This window comes from Dipodomys spectabilis, unplaced genomic scaffold, assembly GCF_019054845.1.
Source record: "Dipodomys spectabilis isolate Male_0828 unplaced genomic scaffold, ASM1905484v1 ptg000416l, whole genome shotgun sequence".
Lineage (NCBI taxonomy): Eukaryota > Metazoa > Chordata > Mammalia > Rodentia > Heteromyidae > Dipodomys > Dipodomys spectabilis.
This window is the reverse complement of record NW_024871093.1, coordinates 2386081-2406251: the sequence shown is the minus strand read 5'-3', so window position 1 is coordinate 2406251 and position 20171 is coordinate 2386081. Positions and strand designations below refer to the sequence as shown.

Below are 20171 nucleotides of genomic sequence, written 5' to 3'. Positions count from 1 at the left end.
GGCTCAGAGGTAGAGCGCTTGCCTTGCATGCATGAGGCCCTGGGTTCTATTCCTCAGCACCACAGAAGCAGAAAAAGCCGGAAGTGGCGCTGTGGCTCAGTGGTAGAGCACTAGCCTTGAGCTGAAGAGCTGAGGGACAGCGCCCAGGCCCAGAGTTCAGGCCCCACGACCAACCATATGTGTGTGTGAGTGTGTGTGTGTGTGTGTGTATGTATGTATTTGGAAGTTCCTGTTAATGTGAGATTGGGGGGAACCAGGCAGTGAAGGGGAGGAGTCAGATTTCCTGCTCATGAAGCCCCTGGCCGGAAGCCTGTGCTGAACTGGCTTCTGGGAGGGGCCAGGTGAGACACATGACCTCTGAGCAGGAGATGAAGGCCCCAGGTGATGGCTTCATTGCATCCACATCAGCGTCAACTCACACCCAGGCACCATCTGCTCAGTTAAGTGCAGTCCAACCTGCCGCTGGCATGGTTCTGCACCCAGAGCTGTGGGACAACCAGCCTTCAAGAGGCCACGTGCAGAAGCCCTGGCCAACAGCTCTGGGGTGACCTGGGGAAAAGATGTTGGCAGCTGGCTTTCCACTGTCCCATTAGTGAGACACAAAGAGAGAGGAAATACGGGTGATTCTCCAAGAAGCACCCAGGACAGCACCTTCCCCAACGGCAAGATCATTGGATGGAAGACTCAGCCTTTACCCAATCATCTCTGAGGGTGGGCGTGGCTTCCCTCCTGGTATCCAAAGGTTATCAAAGGTGGGAGAACACGATTGGCTGGGCCTTGATGCTAGAACGTGATTGGCTGGGCCTTGATATTCAGCTGGAACCTGGATGTTTCCCACCCCTTTGTCCTCCCTGCTGCCTGGGGGGGGGAGGGGGGGCGTCCAACCCCGGTGACTTCCTAGATGGAATGAACAGGGTCCCCTGCTCTTCTCAGACTGCAGGAGAGCCTGAGGTTTGTGCACTGCCACCCCATCTTCAGGGTGGCCTAGATATCATTCATCCCCCGTTCCTGCTTGGCCACTGTGCCAGATATACCCTGGAGCAGGCTGAGATGGAGATGCAGGGTAGGTGGCTGTCTGTGGTCACCTTTAAGCATGCGCCTGGCCTGAGGGGAGAGGGGAGGGGAAGGGAGGGGAGAGGGGAGGGAAGAGGCTGGAGGGTGCAGACATGGAGCCAGTTAGGGTATTCACTGGACTGGGGATGGTCCCGTGGCCTGGAGACCCTGCAGCTTCTCCTCACAGGCCTTGTCGGGGAGCAGCACCTCCACAGTGTAGCTGACCTTCTTGGAGTGCATCAGGCTGTAGGTGTTGTCGAAGCGCAGGACGTCTGTTAGGGATGAACCAGGGATCAGGTGGAGCCAGTTCTGCACAGGTTCAACTCTGGGGCCCTAGAGAATCGCCTGTCCAGGGCTGACCTGAGCACCAGCAGCAGCTGAGAACCCCAAGTCCACTGTCGGCTCTGCTACCCTCTTGGAGGCTCTGTGGACAACCTAAAGCCAGCGTGTGGTGTGACTATACCTCAGCGTGTCACAGCTCCCCAATCCTCAGAGCCCTTCCCCATAATGGAAGGTACTGGGCTTTCGACAGGTATCTCCCCTGCTCCAAAGATCCAGTAGGAAAGGCTTGGTCTCCAGGGTAGTGCTATTAGAAGGCGCTGGAACCTTTAGAAGGTGGGCCCTTGAAGAGCATCCTTAGGCCATGGGGTGGGGAGGAGTCATGCCCATGAAGGGGACTGTGGAACTCTGACCCCCCCATTCTCTTTCCTCTCGCTTTGCTAGAGGCCCCCAAACCACCAGGTCAATCCATCATAGATTGGAGCTTCCAGAACTTGTGAGCCCCCAAATAAACCTTCCTTCTTTCTCAGTTAATCCTCTCAGGTATTTTGCTATAGTACTGGGAGGCTGACCACAACAGTGGGCATTGCTGCTTCTGGTAATACTACCTGGACTGTCTCTGGCTGGGGAGGCCCTGGGAAGCCAAGGCCACATAGCTGCTAGAAGCCTGGTCTTGGGGTGGTGGCTTCATACTAACTCCACAGCTGCTCACTTACCTGTCATTTCGCATGAAGAACCTGGTGTGGAGGTTTCCTAGGCGCTGATTCCCATAGCCTGGGCTCTGAACCCTACTTTTCCTTCACAATGTATCTCTGTCTTTGTATCCGCATGCAGGAGTATTCATAACCCTAAGATCCTAAAGCCAACACCCTTAGAGACCAGGGACTGTCCCCCCCCCCCCACAACCTCCCCGAGAGCTAGGACTGAAGGTCACCCAGAGAGCCTAGGCTGCAAGACATGATCAGCTTTTTCTCTCTGGTCACCAAAGCAAACAGAAAACCAAACATCACTCCAGAAAAATCACAGCTCTTACAGACGCCGGCTTTGAGGCAGGTGAGGCTCCCGTCCTCGGGCACCATGTGGGCATTGTAGCGCTGGCTGGCCAGCACCTCTGTCATCTCTGCAGCCTTCTGCCGGCCCCCCATCTTGGTCTTCAGGAAAACCCCAAAGCCGATGTCGCCACCATCTGATGAAAACTGCCACCTGCAGTGGACAGAGCTCCACTGACCACCTGCCCGGGTTCTGCTGCCCTCCCCACACCGTGAGTGTGTGTGTGTGTGTGTGTGTGTGTGTGTGTGTGTGTGTGTGTGTGTGTGTGTGTGTGTGAATCCTGGGGCTTGAACTCAGGGCCTGGGCGCTGTCCCTGAGCTCTGTTGCTCAAGGCTAGCGTTCCACCACTTGGAGCCACAGCGCCACTTCTGGTTTTCTGGTGGCTCATTGGAGATAAGAGTCTCATGGACTTTCCTGCCCAGGCTGGCTTTGAACCGTGATCCTCAGATCTCCTGAGTTGCTAGGATCACAGGCAGCGGCCATCCCTACCTGAGCACACAGCCTGGGAACAGGATCTCGTGTTCCACGTGCTGTGAGGACGCTCGGCCCACAGATGCCGTGTGCTCATACTGCATCTTCACTTGTTTGCACACGTAGTACTTCTGGGGTACATCACCCCCATAATTGATCTGCACGAGAGACAAGTGAGCAAGCACAGGACCACCGCTGTCCCCCCCTTCCCTGGCACCCCCCGACACCTAGTACCTTGCTCAGACATTTGGGGTTGCCATCAGGATCAGTCATGGTCCCCCCAAACTCCACGGGAAGCTGGTCGGGGCTGATAAAGTTGTGCAACTCCCGCTTCCAGTTGTCTGCAATGGGAGCAAGAGGGGGACTCAGAGAGGAGAAATGGGGGAGGCTCTGAAGGACTCGGGGAGACTCCTGGGAGGGGAGGAGGCTCTGGGCCGGGGAGGCAGGGAGCTCAGGGAGGCTGACAGAGAGGAGGTGGATCTCTAGGGTTTGGGGGAGACTGGGCAAAGAGGGAACAGGTCCGGGGGGGGGGGAATTTGATGGCCCCAATGATCTACAGCTTGCTGGCTTTTGCTGTCAGCCCAGGGTCTGGGCCAAGGCAGAATCAGGGAATGAAGAGGGAGACTGGGGGAAAAATGGGGCATGCAGCCTACTTCCTCCCACGCAGATGCCAAGATGAGCCTGGCCCATGAGGGCACAACACTCACCTCCCAGAATCACAATCTTCTTCTGGGTCACCTCGCCCATGAACGACTTGACCAAGTTGAAAGCCACTGGGAAAAGCCTAGGGGCTGAGACCCATGAAAGTCCCTTGGGAGGCTGGACTAGAGACCACCCAGGTCAATAAAGCTGCAGCCCAGGGTCTGTGCTTGAGGGATGCTGGATTCTGTCATTCCCTGCTGTGTGACTTTTAGCTAGTGACTCACCTCTCTGAGTCTTTGTGATGTTAGGGGTGAAATGTCAAATGAGGAGTGAAATCATGCTGTTGGCACAGCACCCAGCTCTCAGGAAACCCTTTGTAAGGTGTCGGGTACAAGGTGGATCTAAGGTCAATGATGGTGACTCCAAAATAAAACCTCTTCCTTTCCACACTCAAGATTTTCCCAGGTAGCCCTGAAATCTCTTGGGGTATAAGCAAATGGGAGTTCACTTTAGAACCCCTGTCCCATGCTGAATTTTGGCCCTCTCCACAGAGTGTCTGATTTAACATGTGTCTCAGAGGGCAAAAGGTCCTCCTGTCCCCATTTCACGCAGTGGAGAAACTGAGGCTCAGTGGATGCAATAGGCTTGCTCAGAGTCACAGAGCTTGTGAGAGTTAGACCCAGATCATATGATTCAGGGCCACAGGAGACAGGTGTACTTGCTAGTCAATATGGCACATGGATCTTCTTTTTTGGGGGGGGGGGTCCGGTCGTGGGGCCTGAACTCTGGGCCTGGGCGCTGTCCATCAGCTCTTCAGCTCAAGGCTAGCGCTCTACCACTTGAGCCACAGCGCCACTTCCGGCTTTTTTCTTTTTGCTTATGTGGTGCTGAGGAATCGAACCTAGAGCCTCAGGCATGCAAGGCAAGCACTCTACCACTGAGCCACCTTCCCAGCCCGGCACATGGATCTTCTATTACCAAGAAAATAACAGCAAATATTGGCAGTCCTGGGGCTTGAACTCTGGGCTTGGGTGCGATCCCTGAGCTCCTTTTTGCTCAAGGCTAGTGCTCTACCACTTTGAGGCACAGTGTCCTTCTAGCCTTTTCTGTGATTAATTGGAGATAAGACAAGGACTTTCCTGCCTTGCCTAGCTTCCAACAGTGATCTTCAGATCTCAGCCTCCTGTGTAGCTAAGATTGGAGGCATGAGCCACTGGCACCTGGTTAGGATTTTGAATATTATAAAGGACAAAAATAAAAAACACAAAAATCAAAAAAGTCACCAGTTTTCCACAAAAGGATGATTTGAGAAACCATGAAACCCTGTGTGTGTGTGTGTGTGTGTGTGTGTGCACGTGCGCGCGCATGCGTGTGTTTATGCCAGTACTAGGACTTGACCTCAGGGCCTGGGTGCTGTCTCTGAGCTCGTTTTGTTCCTGACTAGTATTCTACCACTTGAGCTATAGCTCTACCTCCAGCTTTTGATGATTAATTGGAGATAAGAGTCTCACAGACTCTGCTGCCCAGGTTGGCTTTGAACCACGATCCTCAGATCTCAACCTTCCGAGTAACAAGGATTATAGCCACGAGCTGTCACTGGAGCTTGGTAAAACCATCAGCTCTTGGGCTGGGATGTAGCTCAGTGGCAAAGCGCTTGCCTAGCAAGTGCAACGTCCTGGGTTCTATCCCCAGTACCAAAAAAAGAAAAGACAAAAAAATACAGTTAAAAAACAACCCAAACAACAAAAAACCATCAGCTCTTAAGTACTGTCTCCCTCACCCTGTCCCCCACTTTCCCTCCTCAGATCAAGTCAATCATGGGCTCACCTCGGATCACAATTAATTTCTTCACTGTCTCGGGATAATTTGCTTCTAGGATGGCAAAAAAACTGTGAATGGAGAATGGGTCTGGTCATGCCTGCGATCCCCAGATTTCTGTGGCACCCCACCCCAAGGCTGCTGACAGGAGGCCTTTCCCAAGAGCATTTGCCTGCTCCTCAGTGTCATTTTTTTTTTTTTTTTTGCCAGTCCTGGGCCTTGAACTCAGAGCCTAGGCACTAGCCCTGAGCTTCTTTTGCTTAAGGCTAGCACTCTACCACTTGAGCCACACTCTACCACTAATTCACATTCCCAGCTCTTATCTTACCATTTTTGAGCCTCTTTCTCCTTGGGCCAGCAACACTGGCTGGTCCCTGGGGCCCCTGGAGGTCATCTTTGTTTCTCCATGTACTGGAAGCTGCATGGGCCATGGCTCCCTATTGGCCTAGGGGCCATTGACATTTCTGCCTATAGCCTACTCCCCGCCTACTCCCCGCCTACTCCCCACCTCACCTGCTGGTAGACCTCCACAGCTGGCTTCCACAAGTGTCTTAGGCTCAGTCCCTCCATGTCAAACACCATCACAAATGTCTCGATCTTCCTGCCCAGCTACATGGAACAGAGCAGGAGCATTTGTCAGCGTGTGGCTGGAGAGGCTGGAGTTCCTCTCTCCACCCGCTTTGTCACCAGCAATCTGGCAGCCCAACACAAAGGAGACCATTTAGGGCCTAAGGGGACACCGCACCCCAAGGTCCTGAGCCCTAGATGTGTCTGTAGGTTCCTGGGATGTCATCACGGTTAGCTGACACTGTTTTCTGGAATCAGTTAACAACATAATTAATACAAGACTCTCCAGAGGCTTTGCGTACAATAGTGCAAAGTCAGTTCCAAGACCCTTTACAGAAACCAAAATCTACAGCTACTCAGTTCCTTCAAATAAAGATACTGCAGTGTTGGCATATAACTTACAAAGATCCTTCTGTATACCTTAGATAATTGCTAGAAGATTTATAATAGCTCACACAATGTGCATGCTATCTAAGTGGTGGTTATGCTATATTCCCCATGAAATAATAACAAAAAAAAATCTGTACATATTTAGTAGAAATCCATTTTTCTTCTCAAATACACACACACACACACACACACACACACACACACACACACACACACACACACATTCTTTCCTCATACTGGAGTTTAAACTCAAGATCTCTTCCTTGGCTTGCTGGCTCTGCTGGTGTCTTACCACTTGAACCCAGCCCCTAGCTCAGCTGTTTGCTGGTTATTTTAGAAAAGTCTCTTGGATTTTTCTGTTCAGGCTGGCTTCAAACCACCGCGATCCTCAGATCTCAGCCTCCTAAGTAGCTGGTAAGGGCCTATTTTATAGCCAGCATTTATGACAGGAGTCCCGTGGAGTCAGCCAAATAGCCATTTCATGCTGTCATGGCACAAGATGTCCACCAGAGGGCGTGCGTCTAGCATCATAAAACCAAGGCCAGCACCACCCCCCCCCCCCCCCCCCCCCCCCCCCCCCCCCCCCCCCCCCCCCCCCCCGTGTTAGGTTGACTCACTAAGGATCCCACCTGCAGCTCAGAGAAACAGAGAGTCCTGAGTGCCCAGAGCTGGGAGGAGGCTGGGAAACAGGATGTGTCCTGGGGACAGTCTCCTCTGGATAGACCCAGCGGCTCACCCTCTGGCTCTGCAGGTCGCACTGGTGCAGGAGCAGCTCAAAGACCTTGATGCGTTTCCGGATCAGCTCCTGCTTGGAGGCTGACAGGAGGAGACCCTTGGGGTCCATGTTCCCAATGATATCAAACCACACAGGGCAGCCTTCGTGGTCATAGCCACACAGTCCACCTGAGTCATACAGCTGGACCACCTGGACACACAAGTCAGGGTTGGATTCAAGCAGGCGCCACCACACCGCATCCCCTTGACGCCCCCCCCCCCAACAAGTGTCTGGACGTGGAGAGCGGAGGAACCCAGAAAGGGGTGTTTGATGGCAGGGGGCTCACCTCTGAGGGCTGCCACGTGAGAATATGGTCCCAGGTCCTGCTGCTTCCGGAATTTCACATGCTGCAGAGGTGACAGGAGGTTAAGAGTCTGCCTGCCCCCAAAGGCCCCCAAGGACATCTGGGGACAGCAGGTCAGTCCCTCTGTCCCAGGGCCACCAAAACCCCCTCCGAGCATCCCCTCAGCCCTGGGCAAGGGGGGAAGAGAGTTTAAAGGAGAAGGAAGCCAGGCACTGGTGGTTCATGCCTATAATGCTAGCTACTCAGGAGGCTGAGATCAGAGGATCACGATTTGAAGCCAGCCCAAGCTGGTTCCTATCTCCAATCAACTACTCATGAAAAGCCAGATGTGGCACTGTAGCTCAAGTGGTAGAGCACTAACCTTGACCAAAAGGAGCTCAGGGGACAGCACCCAGGCCTTGAGTTCAAGCTCCAGGATGGGGACAAAAATAAATAAATAAATAACAAAGGAGAAGGAGCCTGGTGTGATGCAGAGAGGAAGAGGAAGGAAGAAGAAGCCTGATATCTCGAGTATGACCCAGGGAGGCAGGGCGTGGCTGCAGGAGCTCACCTTGCGGAGCATGTCCTCAGACTTTTGCAGGTCAAAGTTCCGAGCTGCAAGCAAATGAGGAAAGAAGAGGGCAGGCCTGGAGGGCAATGCTCCTCTGAGAGTTTGTGGGGACATGGTCGGGGTGCCCCCTGCTTTTTCATCACACCCCAGCAATACATGGGAGGGTTTGGACGTTCTTTTTTTGGGGGGGGGGCCTGGGGGTTTGAACTCAGGAACTAGGAACTGTCCCTGAGCTTTGTTGCTCAAGGCTAGCACTCTACCACTTGAGCCATAGATCCACTTCTGGCTTTCTTGGTAGTTAACTGGAGATAAGAGTCTTGTAGGGGCTGGGAAGGTGGCTCAGTGGTAGAGCGCTTGCCTTGCATGCTTGGGGCCCTGGTTTCAATTCCTCAGCACCACATAAGCAGAAAAAGCTGGAAGTGGCGCTGTGGCTCAGGTGGTAGAGCGCTAGCCTTGAGCTGAAGAGCTGAGGGACAGCGCCCAAGCCCAGAGTTCAAGCCCCAACCAAGCAAAACAAAAAGAGTCTCATGGACTTTCCTGCCTGGCTTTGAACTGCAATCCTCCGATCTCAGCCTCCTGAGTAGCTAGGATTACAGGGCATCAGCCACCTGTGCCTGGCTTAATAGTATTGATTTTTGAGTCTGGTCATATTGATGAATGTTCTCATTAGTCCTATATGTTTTTCCTGTTGATCCTGCTGATTTTTAGGCACAATAACAAATTTGTCAGCAACAAGTTTTTGTTTGTTTGTTTGTTTTTTTGTCAGTTGTGGGCCTTGAACTCTAGGCCTCAGCACTGTCCCTCAGGCTCTTCAGCTCAAAGCTAGTGCTCTACCACTTGAGCTACAGCACCACTTCTGGTTTTCTGGTGGCTTATTGGACATAAGAGTTTCACAGACTTTCCTGCCCAGCTGGCTTTGAACCACGATCCTCAGATCTCAGCCTCCTGAGTAGCTAGGATTACAGGTGTGAGCCACAGGCGCCTGGCCAGCAATAAGTTTTAATTCCTTCTCATCCTTATGCTGCTGATTATCTTTTCCTTTCTTATACCATTGGCAAGAGTCTCTAGTTCCAGATTTAACTAACAATATCAGCTGATGTCATTTTTTTCCTTGTTCCTAAAAGAATAAAGTAAGATGTGAATAATAGAGACATCTGGGAACTTTCTATATTGTGGTTGTAATTTTCTGAAGATTTAAAACTATTCTAAAAAATAAAATTGATGAAGATGATAACTTTTTCAAAGTATCAGATGGAACAAAATGTCTATTAAAAAAAAAAGGTGGGGGGAGAGAAGAGGCCAGCCCCTGGGCCTCCTTCCTGCAGGCCTGGTACACACCTCTGACCTCAAATTGAGTCATAGCACCTAAAGGTAGGAGCCAGTACTGGTGGCTCATGCCTGTAATCTAGCTACTTAGGAGCCTAAGGTCTGAGGATCTTGGTTTGAAGCTAGCCCAGGCAGAAAAGTCCATAAGACATTTTTTTGCCAGTCCTGGTGCTTGAACTCAGGACCTGGGCACTATCCCTGAGATTCTTTTGCTCAAGGCTAGCACTCTACCACTTGAGCCACAGCACCACTTTTGGCTTTTTCTATTAATGTGGTACTAAGGAATTGAACCCAGGGCTTCATGCATGCTAGGCAAGCACTCTCTATGAAGCCATATTCCCAGCCCCCGCTAGACTCATCTCCAATTAACCACCAGAAAACCAGAAATGGCACTGTAGTTCGAAGTGGCAGTGCTCAAGCTTTGAGCAAGCATGCTCAGGCCCTGAGTCCAACCAAGCCCTACAACTGACACACATACACACACAAAGGTCTTGTTTACCAGCACACTGCTGCATGCCAAAGAGCTGGGATCAAGTTCCAAGCTTTCCCTATTGAACATCCACGTGTGTGTGTGTGTGTGTGTGTGTGTGTGTGTGTGTGTGTGTGTGTGTGTGTGTGTGTGTGTGTACTGGTCATGGGGATTGAACTTAGGGCCTGGGAACTATCCCTGAGCTTGTATGCTCAAGAAAATAGTACACTTGAGCCACAGTTCTACTTCCAGTTTGTGAGTTAAGAGTCTTACAGACTTTCCTGTCTGGGCTGGCTTTGAATTGTGATTCTCAGATCTCAGGCCCTAGGTTTACAGTCATAAGCCACAGGTGCTTGGCTCATTTTAAGCCTCATGCTGTGTGACTATTTCCTGAACCGCTCCCTGACATTTCTCATCTTAACTGAAAAAATAAATCCCATAAGATGGGACACGTTTAAATATTTTGTTTTGTTTTTAACCCCTAAGCCCTAATATTGTTTCTGTTATTATTAAACTTTGGTTAAACTGCTACTGTAATTCTTTAATGAAATTCCTTCTCTACTTTTATTTAGATCCACCCAAGCGTTTGCTGGGCATCTTCTTTGTATTGTTGCCATGGAGATTTGTTGTCATGGCAATGGTTGCTAGGTCTCCTCACAACCCACTTGGGGAGGGTGTGCTCGATTTGTGTCTGGGTATGAAATAGCTCTGTCCATGGGGAACTGAGAGTAACAAAGGCAAGCTCAGAAGAGACTGTCCAGTGAAGGTCAAGTTCAAGGTCAGGCTCAAAGTCAATCTAGGCACCTCTTAAGGATCCCACACATTGCTTCTAGAGTGATTCTGATGGTAAGAGATAAACAAGACACTGAGACTTCAGGACTTTGTGCTGTGCTAGTGGCTAGATTGGAACCCAGAGCAGGTGAAACCAGCGTCTGACTTTCTTACCACTCGGGAACTCTGTCCCCCAAAGTCTCCTCTTCCTTTCTCCTGAGCCCCGCGCTGTTCACCTCCCTCTCAGCCTCCCCGAGCCCTGCGGTCTCACCTCTGAGCCAACACAGGAGGAAGTAGTCATCGGCCTTGGGGAGGTCAGGCAGGATGTCCTGGAGGTCTTTCCGGAACTGAGGAAGGCACAAGAGGAGCAGATGAGACAGCCCCCCCTCGCCCATCCCCTCCCACCCCCCCACCCCCAGTGCAGTCAGGCAGCACCCATCCTTAGACACTGTCACCTCTGGAAACGGGACGCCCAGCCCACCCCTGGAGGAAGAGATGGTTCCAGCCCCAAGACTCATCTGCCACCCTGAGGTGGAGAACCCGGGGTGATTGCTGGGTGTGGAGGCAAGCTAGTACCCCTCTCCAGACTCAGTTTCCTCTTCTGAGGAATGGGGGGGGGGGGTAATGATAAACTTGTGCCAGTCAAAGGAATCTGGGCAGGTAAAGCCCTTAGCAACTGGTCCAGCGCCCAACAGGTGCTAGATTCATGGGGCCCACCAGACTGGAACCTCTGGGGACAAAGTCAAAGGCAAGGGACTGACAGAGAGGATGTGGGAGGCAGCTAGCACACTGGGGAAGACTTTGGAGCAGATTTTAGAGAAGCCCCTGGGAGTTTAGGGCTGAGGTGGAAGCTCAAAACCTCACGGCCACAGGGCTGTATTAGAGATGCACCTGAAAATAGAATTCATGGCTTTTAAATAGATCTAAGTTAGGGCTGAGGGCTCAGTGGTAGAGCGCTTGCCTTCCATGCTTGAGGCCCTGGGTTCGATTCCTCAGCACCATATAAGCAAAAAGAAAAGAGCGGGAAGTGGCACTGTGGCTCAAGTGGTAGAGCGCTAGTCTGGAGCTGAAGAGCTGAGGGACAGCGCCCAGGCCCTGAGTTCAGGCCGGACTCAAAAATCAACAACAATGCCGGGCGCTGGTGGCTCACGCCTGTAATCCTAACTACTCAGGAGGCTGAGATCTGAGGATCGCGGTTCAAAGCCAGCCCGGGCAGGAGAGACCGTGAGACTCCTATCTCCAATAAACCAATAAACCGGAAGTGGCGCTGTAGCTCAAGTGGTAGAGCGCTCGCCTTGAGCTGAAGAGCTGAGGGACAGTGCCCAGGCCCAGAGTTCAGGCCCCACAACCCACAAAAACAACAACAACAACAACAAAAATAGATCTAAGTTAAAGCCAGCAGCAGCAGCCTTGAGATCCATCTGTCAAACTGCCTATAGCTTTATGGAGACTATTTAGAATAACAATGTATTTATGTCCAGATGCATGCAGTGGTTCACACCTCTAGTCAGTGACTTGTGGGGGGGAGGGGGAGGTGGAATGGAGTTTAGAATAATCATAACTGGAGGTCAGCCCTGACAAAAAGTTTCTGAGACCAAACTAGGTACTGATAGTTCATGTTTGTGATCCTAGCTACTCAGGAGGCTACAATCTGGAAAGTCAAAGTTCAAAGCCAGCCCAGGCAGAAAAAACCACACAACCCCTATCTCCAAAATCACCAGCAAAAAGCCAGGCTGGCATTATTCACACTAGCTAAGATATAGAAACAGCCCAGGTGCCCCACTATAGATGAGTGGATCCAAAAATATGAGGCACCAAAACACAATGGAATTGTATGCAGCCAGTAAAATAAAATAATGCCATTTGCAGGGAAATGAATGGGCTAGAACAGATCATGTTAAGTGAGATAAGCCAAGATCAGAAAACAAACAGCACATATTTGCTCTGATATATGGAAATTAGATCTAAAACGCACTAGGATATGACAAATGATACAGGATTCTAGATGCTCACACACAGTAAGACCAAAAGAGGATACTCTTCAGAGAGAAACACAAAGATGCAATGCCTAAATGCCTTTTCACATTCATATAAAATAATATACACACTGAAATGAACTCCAACAAATGGAAACAAGAGAATTCTTCAGTCCCCCCTCCCCTTCCCCGCTTTTTTTGTTTTTAATTGGTCATGGGGCTTGAACTGTGGGCCTGGTTGCTGTCCCTGAGCTCTTCAGCTCAAGGTGAGTGCTCTACCACATGAGCCACGGTGCCACTTCTGGTTTTCTGGTGGTTAATTAGATATAAGAATCTCACGGCAGGGCTGGGAAGGTGGCTCAGTGGTAGAGCGCTTGCCTTGCATGCATGAGGCCCTGGGTTCGATTCCTCAGCACCACATAAGCAAAAAGAAAAAAGCCGGAAGTGGCGCCGTGGCTCAAGTGGTAGAGCACTAGCTTTGAGCTGAAGAGCTGAGGGACAGCGCCCAGGCCCAGAGTTCAGGCCCCACGACCGGACCCAAAAAAAAAAAAAGAATCTCATGGACCTTCCTTGCCAGGGCTGACTTTGAACCATGATCTCAGATCTCAGCCTCCTGAGTAGCTAGGAATACAGGTGTGAGCCACCGGCGCCTGGCTACTTCTTCTTCTTTTTTTTTTTAAGTTTTTAGTTTTGATGGTTCTGTCTTCTTTATCTTATGTATGGTATATATTCACATGTATGTCTTTGGGAGGGTGGAGGAGGGCACAGAATCAGAGGAAAAAGATTGAAATAGTGCAGCAGTGGAACTCACTGGCCATTGATGAAAGTGAGCTGTACAACTCCTGGGAAGAGGCAGGAAGGAGGGACTGGGAGAAAATGAGGGAACAGATGACACTGTATGAAAGGAAATGTACTCATTGCCTGACTCGTGTGTCATAATCCCTGTATAACTGCAATAAAGTAAATTAAGTTTTTAAAAGCCAGGCTGGAATTATGGCTCAAATGGTAGAGTACCAGCTGAGTAAGCAAGCCTCACTAACACATGGCCTCTGAGCTCAAGCTCTAGTCCACACACACACACACACACACACACACACACACACACACACACACACACACAACAGTTCTCAAAACCTGTTAAAATAAAACAACAAAAAGGCCAGGTGCTGATGGCTCACACCTGTAATCCTAGCTACTCAGGAGGCTGAGATCTGGGAATCAAGATTCAAAACTAGCCTGGGCAGGGAAATTCTTAAAACTCAAGCTCAACTAAACTACTCAGAAAAAGGCAGAAGTGAAGCTGTGGTTCAAGTGGTAGAGCACTAGCCTTGAGCAAAAAAGAGGTTCAGGGACAGAGGCCAGGCTCTGAGTTCAAGCCCCAGCACTGCCACAAACAAACAACAACAACAACAAACCCAGGTATGGTAGTTCACACCTTTATCCAGCTCTGTAGGAAGTGCCAAATAGGAGGATGCCAGTCCAGGCTGGTCTGGACATACATGTGAAACTCCATCTCATACATAACCAATGTGAAAAAGCCGAGGGATATGACTCAAGTGGTTGAACACCTGCCTAGCGAACTCTGCGTTTGTCCTGAGTTCAAACCCCGGACTTCCAAGAAGAAAAAACAATCATGAATTGACTGCATCATTTAAAAGGAATAATGAGCACGTAACGTCAGTACCAACCACACTGCATGATTCTGAACGAGCAATAAAAGCTTCATGGGAAAGGGAGGCTGCTGGGGGTGGGGGAGAGTCTGAGAAAATTGTTTTTTTTTTTGGGGGGGGTGTCCCTGGGACCAAGGGAAAGCCACCAAGCAGGTGTTGGGACAGGTTCAAAAGTCCTTTGATGATGACAGCATCTGGCAGTGTGACTAGATATGGTTCACACCAGGCTTAAGAAGAATCCCTGGGTGTCCGAGGCCTTGAGTAACCTCTCACTCTTCTTTCTCCATTCCCCTTTCCCCCAGTTGAAAAAACAATAAGCCATTCAGGAGACTGAGATCTGAGGATCCAGATTCAAAGCTAGACCAGGGCAGGCAAGTCTATGAAACTCATCTCCAATTAAGTACAAAAAGCTGGAAATGGAGCAGTAGCTCAAGTGGTAGAGTGCCAGCCACGAGTAAAGAAGCTGAGGAACAGTGCTCAGGCCCTGAGTTCAAGCACCAGGACTGGCACTAAATAAACAAATAATTTAAAAAAACTAAGCCCGAGCTGGGAAGGTGGCTCAGTGGTAGAGTGTATGCCTTGCAAGCATGAGGCCCTGGGTTCGATTCCTCAGCACCACATAAACAGAAAAAGCCAGAAGTGGCGCTGTGGCTCCAGTGGTAGAGCGCTAGCCTTGAGCTGAAGAGCTGAGGGACAGCACCCAGGCCCAGAGTTCAGGCCCCATGACTGGCAAAAAACAAAAAAAACTAAGCCCTCATTACTTTTAAATCATAGTAATAAAATGTAAAAATAAACTTTTTTACATTGCTTGAAGGTCTAGCATATAAGGTATCTTCACCGTAATTCACCTCCAAAGACCAAGTGTCCAGCCACCCAACCCCCGCCCCACGAGCACAATGCCTAGGACCCTGCTGTGTCCCTCAGTACAGAGGACAGAACTCACTGGGGACCTCTTCTTCATCCGAGGTCCTAGCCTCCTCCTGAAAACCTCTTTCTGTCACAGGAAGGCCCCATTTTTTATTCTGTTGTTATTCTATTTATTGGTTGTGGGACTTGAACTCAGGGCCGAGGCTCAAGGTAAGAGCTCTACCACTCTGAGCCACAGTGCCACTTCCAGTTTTCTGGTGGTTCATTGGAGATAAGAGTTCCATGGAGGGCGCTGGGAAGGTGGCTTAGTGGTAGAGTGCTTGCCTTGCATGCATGAAGCCCTGGGTTTGATTCCTCAGCACCACATACACAGAAAAAGCCAGAAGTGGTGCTATGGCTCAAGTGGTAGAATGCTAGTCTTGAGCAAAAGAATCTCAGGGATAGTGTCCAGGTCCTGAGTTCAAGCCCCAGGACTGGCAAGAAAAAAAAAAAAAAGGTCTCACAAACTTTCTTGCTCAGGCTGGCCTCAAAGCATCATCCTCAGATCTCAGCCTCCTAAGTAGGTAACAGATGTGAGCCACCAGCCACCCAGCCAGGGCCCTTCTTTTATTGCCTTTATTGGGGGGGGGCTCGTTTCTCCCTGGAGAAGCCTTCCCTAAAAGAGACACCTCAAAATAAATTCACCACAAATCTGATGGTTTCTTTTGATGACCACAGTTTGAACTCAGGGCTTTGTGCTTGCTAGGCAAGCACTCTACCATTGAGCAGCACCTCCAGCCTTTTTCTGATCTGGGTACTTGTGGTGGTGTTTTTTGTTAGTTGTGGGGCTTGAACTCTGGGCTTGGGTGCTGCCCCTGCGCTCTTCAGCTCAAGGTGAGCGCTCTACTGCTTGAGCCACAGCGCCACTTCCGGGTTTTCTAGTGGTTTATTGGAGATAAGAGTCTCACGGACTTTCCTGCCCGGGCTAGCTTTGAACCATGATCCTCAGATCTCAGCTTCCTGAGTAGCTAGGATTACAAGCGTGAGCCACCGGCACCCGGCTTGCTCTGAGTACTTTGGAGACAAGATCTTGCTTTCCTGGTTGGGTGGGCGCCTGGAATGCCCATCCTCCGGATCTCAGCTTCATGCATAGAGTAGTTGACAGTGTGCCATGGTGCCCAGTTGATTCATTGAGATAAAGTCTTAAGAACTTTTTTTGGGGGGTGAGAGGCATGCCCTGGGATGGCCTCAAACCACGATCCTCCCAATTCCAGCCTCTCTGATTACTAAGATTACAGACCTGGGTCTCTGGGCCTGAGGATTCTCCACTACTCTTTCACAGACCCAAGCCTGAGCCAGATTCTGGGGGCAATCTCTCCTTTCCTTGTCTGTGATCATTGTCGCTCTCAGGGGCAGTTTGCAGGACAGTCCTCAAACCAACCCCAAACCCCTCCATTTCCCTTCTAATCAAAGAGTTAAGCCGAAGGGAATAGGTTTGAGGCCTGGAACACAGAAAAAAAAAAAAAAATCAAACAAAAGAATGGCGCAATCTGGCAGGGCTCTCTGGAATCTGCTGGCGGCCAGGTCCCAGGAGCCAAACAAGGTCCCAGGAGCCAACCAAGAGCCCCCCACTAGGGGGGACCCAGGGCCAGGGCAGGGGTGGCAAGCCGACTCTGTCCCCGCACCCCCAGGGAGCGGCCCAGAGAGGGATCTCCCAGGGCCTCCTGCGCACAGCAGCCGCGGACCTGCGCGCCCTGACCCGTCCCAGCCGAGCCAGCAGCGTGGGGCCGCGCGCTCCTCCCCGCCCGGCCACCCCCGTCCCCAGGGCCCTCACCCCGGCCAGCGCCTGCTGCTGCTGCGGGCTCAGGTCCCCGACGCGGCCGCTCATGGTGCCTCGCGAGGTGCCAGCCGCCTCTGTGGACCCGACCCGGGGGCCAACGCCTGGTTTTGCCTGGAGAGGTCAGAAGTGGGTCCCGCCCCAGGGACAGCGCCGCGTCCCCTCCCAGCGGCTCTGCCCAGGCCTTGGCTTCCCTTGGTCGTTTGCTGTTTTGTTTTGCCTCCCAGGGATCAAGTGCGCCCCAAAAGTGTCCCAGAGCAGCGCAATCTGGGGCAGCAGGTGGCCTCCGCCCCCGGGCCCTGAGGGATCTGACACAGTCCCAGGTGGCAGGCCAAGGCGGATGGGTGAACAGGACCGAAAATGTTTGTTTTCTTTTTCTCTCCTTCCTCCTCCTTCTCCACCTCCCCCCCCCCATCCCCAGTGTGAGTTTGAACACAGAGCTGTCCACTGGCTAGGAAAGTTCTGTAACATTGAAGCCTTTTTGCTTTTGTTATTTTTAGGACTCTAGAGTCTCTCCATTTTCCCCCAGTAGGCCTGGACCTTGATCCTCCTATTTTCATCTCTCAATTAGCTGGGATCCTAGGTATTGTTCATCACTGGGGTGAGGCTAACTAGTGGAGATGAGACCTTACTAACTTTTTCTTGTTTTTGGCCTGGGCAGGTTTGCAAGGATGATGCCTATGGTCTCCACCTTTAGAGTGGCTGGGATTACAAGCATGAGGCACCGTATCCAACGGGAGAAAATTTATCAGCATGAGGTTGTCAACATCCCCCAGTTTTGTTTAAGGATGGACACCTCCTCCCATCTCCTTCTCCTGACCTTGAACACAGGCTGGGCTCTGCCCAGGCTCACTGGCAGCTATAAAGTGCCAAATGGATCTGGCTCCAGCCCTGGAGGTGTTGGGCAATGTTAGATAAGATGGTGCCACTTTAGGCTGCCATGTAGATGGTTTCGTAATTACTGAGGCTGTCCCCAGGTCAGGAGCTACAGGGGTGGAGATCCTGGTGTGGTCCAACTTGGGGGGGTGGCTCCTGGATGGGGCCCACTGCTGGAAGGTCGTGTGGGAGGTGCTGGTGTAGGTTGACCTGGCAGGAGCCCCCCCCAGGAAGGGATAGATAAGAGGGACAGGAAGGAGGCGGTGAAGGAGGGCCCTGAGACCCTTGCCTTCAGTCCTCCCGTGGGGTCAGACCAAGTTCAAGGTGTGAGAGACGTCCCCAGGGCCACTTTGGGGGGCCCCAGCCACAGGAGCTTTTGAGGGCTGAAGAATGGATCATTCGGTGAATGTATAATGCAGCATGATGCTATTTGCAACCCAAATCCATGCTTTGTGTCAGGGCTCCCTCTTGTTGTTGGGCTTTCTGGGGTGTGACAACTGTGTGACCACCTGTCCCCTAGGGCAGTGTCATAGTTTGACTCTCCTATCCTACAAACAACCCTGTGCTCTGATCTTGTTTTGCAAAAATGTAGCTGCCAGGGGGCGTGGCTCCAAGGAGGGGCGTGGTCTACTTGTAGGGGCGGGGCCCAATGGCAGGGGCGGGTTCTCTCCGTGGGGCATGGCCCAGCAGCAGGGTGTGGTCTAGCGGTGGGGAGTAGCCCAGTGGCAGGGGCATGGCTCAGACCTTTGAGTATCTGCCTAGCAATTACAAATTCAATCCTCAGTAAGTCAAGGGAAAAGGAGAGGAGAGGAGAGGAGAGGAGGGGAGGGGAGGGGAAGGGAGGGGAGGAGAGGGAAGGAGAGGGGAGGGGAGGGGAACAGGGGAGGGGTGGGAAGCAGGGGAGCAGGAGCTGGGAATGGGAATGTGGCTTAGTGGTAGAGTACTTACCTAGCATACATGAAGCCCTGGGTTCGATTCCTCAATATCACATCAACAGAAAAAAACAGAAGTGGTGCTGTGGCTCAGGTGGTGGAGTGCTAACCTTGAGTAAAAGAAGCTCAGGGCAGTGCCCAGGCCCTGAGTTCAAGCTCCAGAACTAGCCAATAGTTAGATAGATAGATAGATAGATAGATAGATAGATAGATAGATAGATAGATAGAGATTAGATATTATATATGTAAATGTAGCTACCAGAAAACAAGATGTGTGGTTCACATTTGTGCCTTAAATTATATTTTATTTGAATAACATTTTTTTAGAGGGGCATTTATTTACTTATGTCAGAACTGGATCTTGAATTTAGGGCCTGGGCAACATCCCAGAGCCTTTTCATTCAAAGCTACTGCGCTACCACTTGAACAACAGCTCCACTTCCGGCTTTTGGCTTTAAATGGCAATTCTCAGACCTCCAGCCTCCTAAGTCCCTAGGATTACAGGCATAAGCCACCAGTGCCCAGGTGGTTTGGAAGACTTTTATTCTAACCATCTGGGTGCCCCTGAGTGGCCACATAACCCTTTTCTCTGTATCATGCCTTTCTCTTCTTGTCACTGAGAACCCGGGCTGCAGTGGAGCTGTCTGACATCATGATAAAAGCCTACACTCTCCTTCCAGGTGTGAATACAATTCCTGGCAGCTCTCTTGGGTCCCAGGTGCCCAACTGGCAGGCCCAGGTAAAGGCTGCGGCCTGCCAATGGGGCAAAATGGCACAAGATGCACACATCTTTACTGTGGAAAATGACCTGAGCGTTTGGAGGAAGCCCAGAGCCTCGTCTCCACCTCGTGGAAACATGAGCCCTGCAGATGTCTTGGCTAGTTACATGCAACTAGATCTGTGGTTGCAATCCTCCAAATATATAAGTCTTGGGTCAGGTGTCCCCAGGCAGAGGGCTGGAAGGAAGTATCTACCTGACACAGAAGTTCTGTCAGACTCCCAAAGGCCTTGGCTTTACCTCCTGTGGGCCTTAAAACCATGTCCTCATCTCACATGTGTGGAGTTTCAAAAGCTAATAAGGTTCCCTGTGGCTCACACCTGTAGTCCCAGCAACTTGGGAGGCTGAGGATGGGAGGATCATAATTTGAGGCTGTCTGTAGCAGAAAAGTTCATGGGAGCCCTTCTTATCCCATAGCTGGGGGCAGTGGCATGCAACCATCATCCCACACAACCTGGGAGGCTGAGATTGGGGAGAGCCACTGTGCCAGACCAGCCTGGGCATAAAAGTCTGTAAGATTCAAACTCTCCTTCTCCACATAGAGAGGTTGCAGGCAGTAGAGTGGGCTGTGATCCTGGTGAGTCCATGAGCAGTCTCCACTGGGTGGATCGTGGCTCAGGTGGACACCTATGTGGGAAGGAACACTCTGTCCTAAAAAATAATCGGTGAAAAACAGAGCCGGAGATGGGGCTTCAGCGGAATGGTGCGAGCCTCCCAGGGCGAGACCCCACCTCCAAACTCCCAAGTAGTGCCCAAAATAATAATAATAATAAAAAGTTTAAGCCGGGAGT

At 51.2% G+C, this 20171-nt stretch overlaps 1 protein-coding gene across 1 annotated transcript; it reads right to left on the bottom strand.

Annotated features, from left to right (window-relative positions):
- Nucleotides 1–1185: 1185 nt before the first annotated feature.
- Sec14l4 (SEC14 like lipid binding 4) lies at nucleotides 1186–16857 on the bottom strand. Its single transcript, XM_042667712.1, is given in 13 exon segments — nucleotides 1186–1325; nucleotides 2366–2535; nucleotides 2872–3011; nucleotides 3088–3194; nucleotides 3561–3644; nucleotides 5323–5383; nucleotides 5827–5922; nucleotides 7007–7195; nucleotides 7332–7361; nucleotides 7363–7392; nucleotides 7900–7943; nucleotides 10737–10812; nucleotides 16792–16857. Coding segments are annotated over 13 exon segments (1221 nt in total). The 5' UTR covers nucleotides 16846–16857.
- Between the last annotated feature and the right edge of the window lie 3314 nt (nucleotides 16858–20171).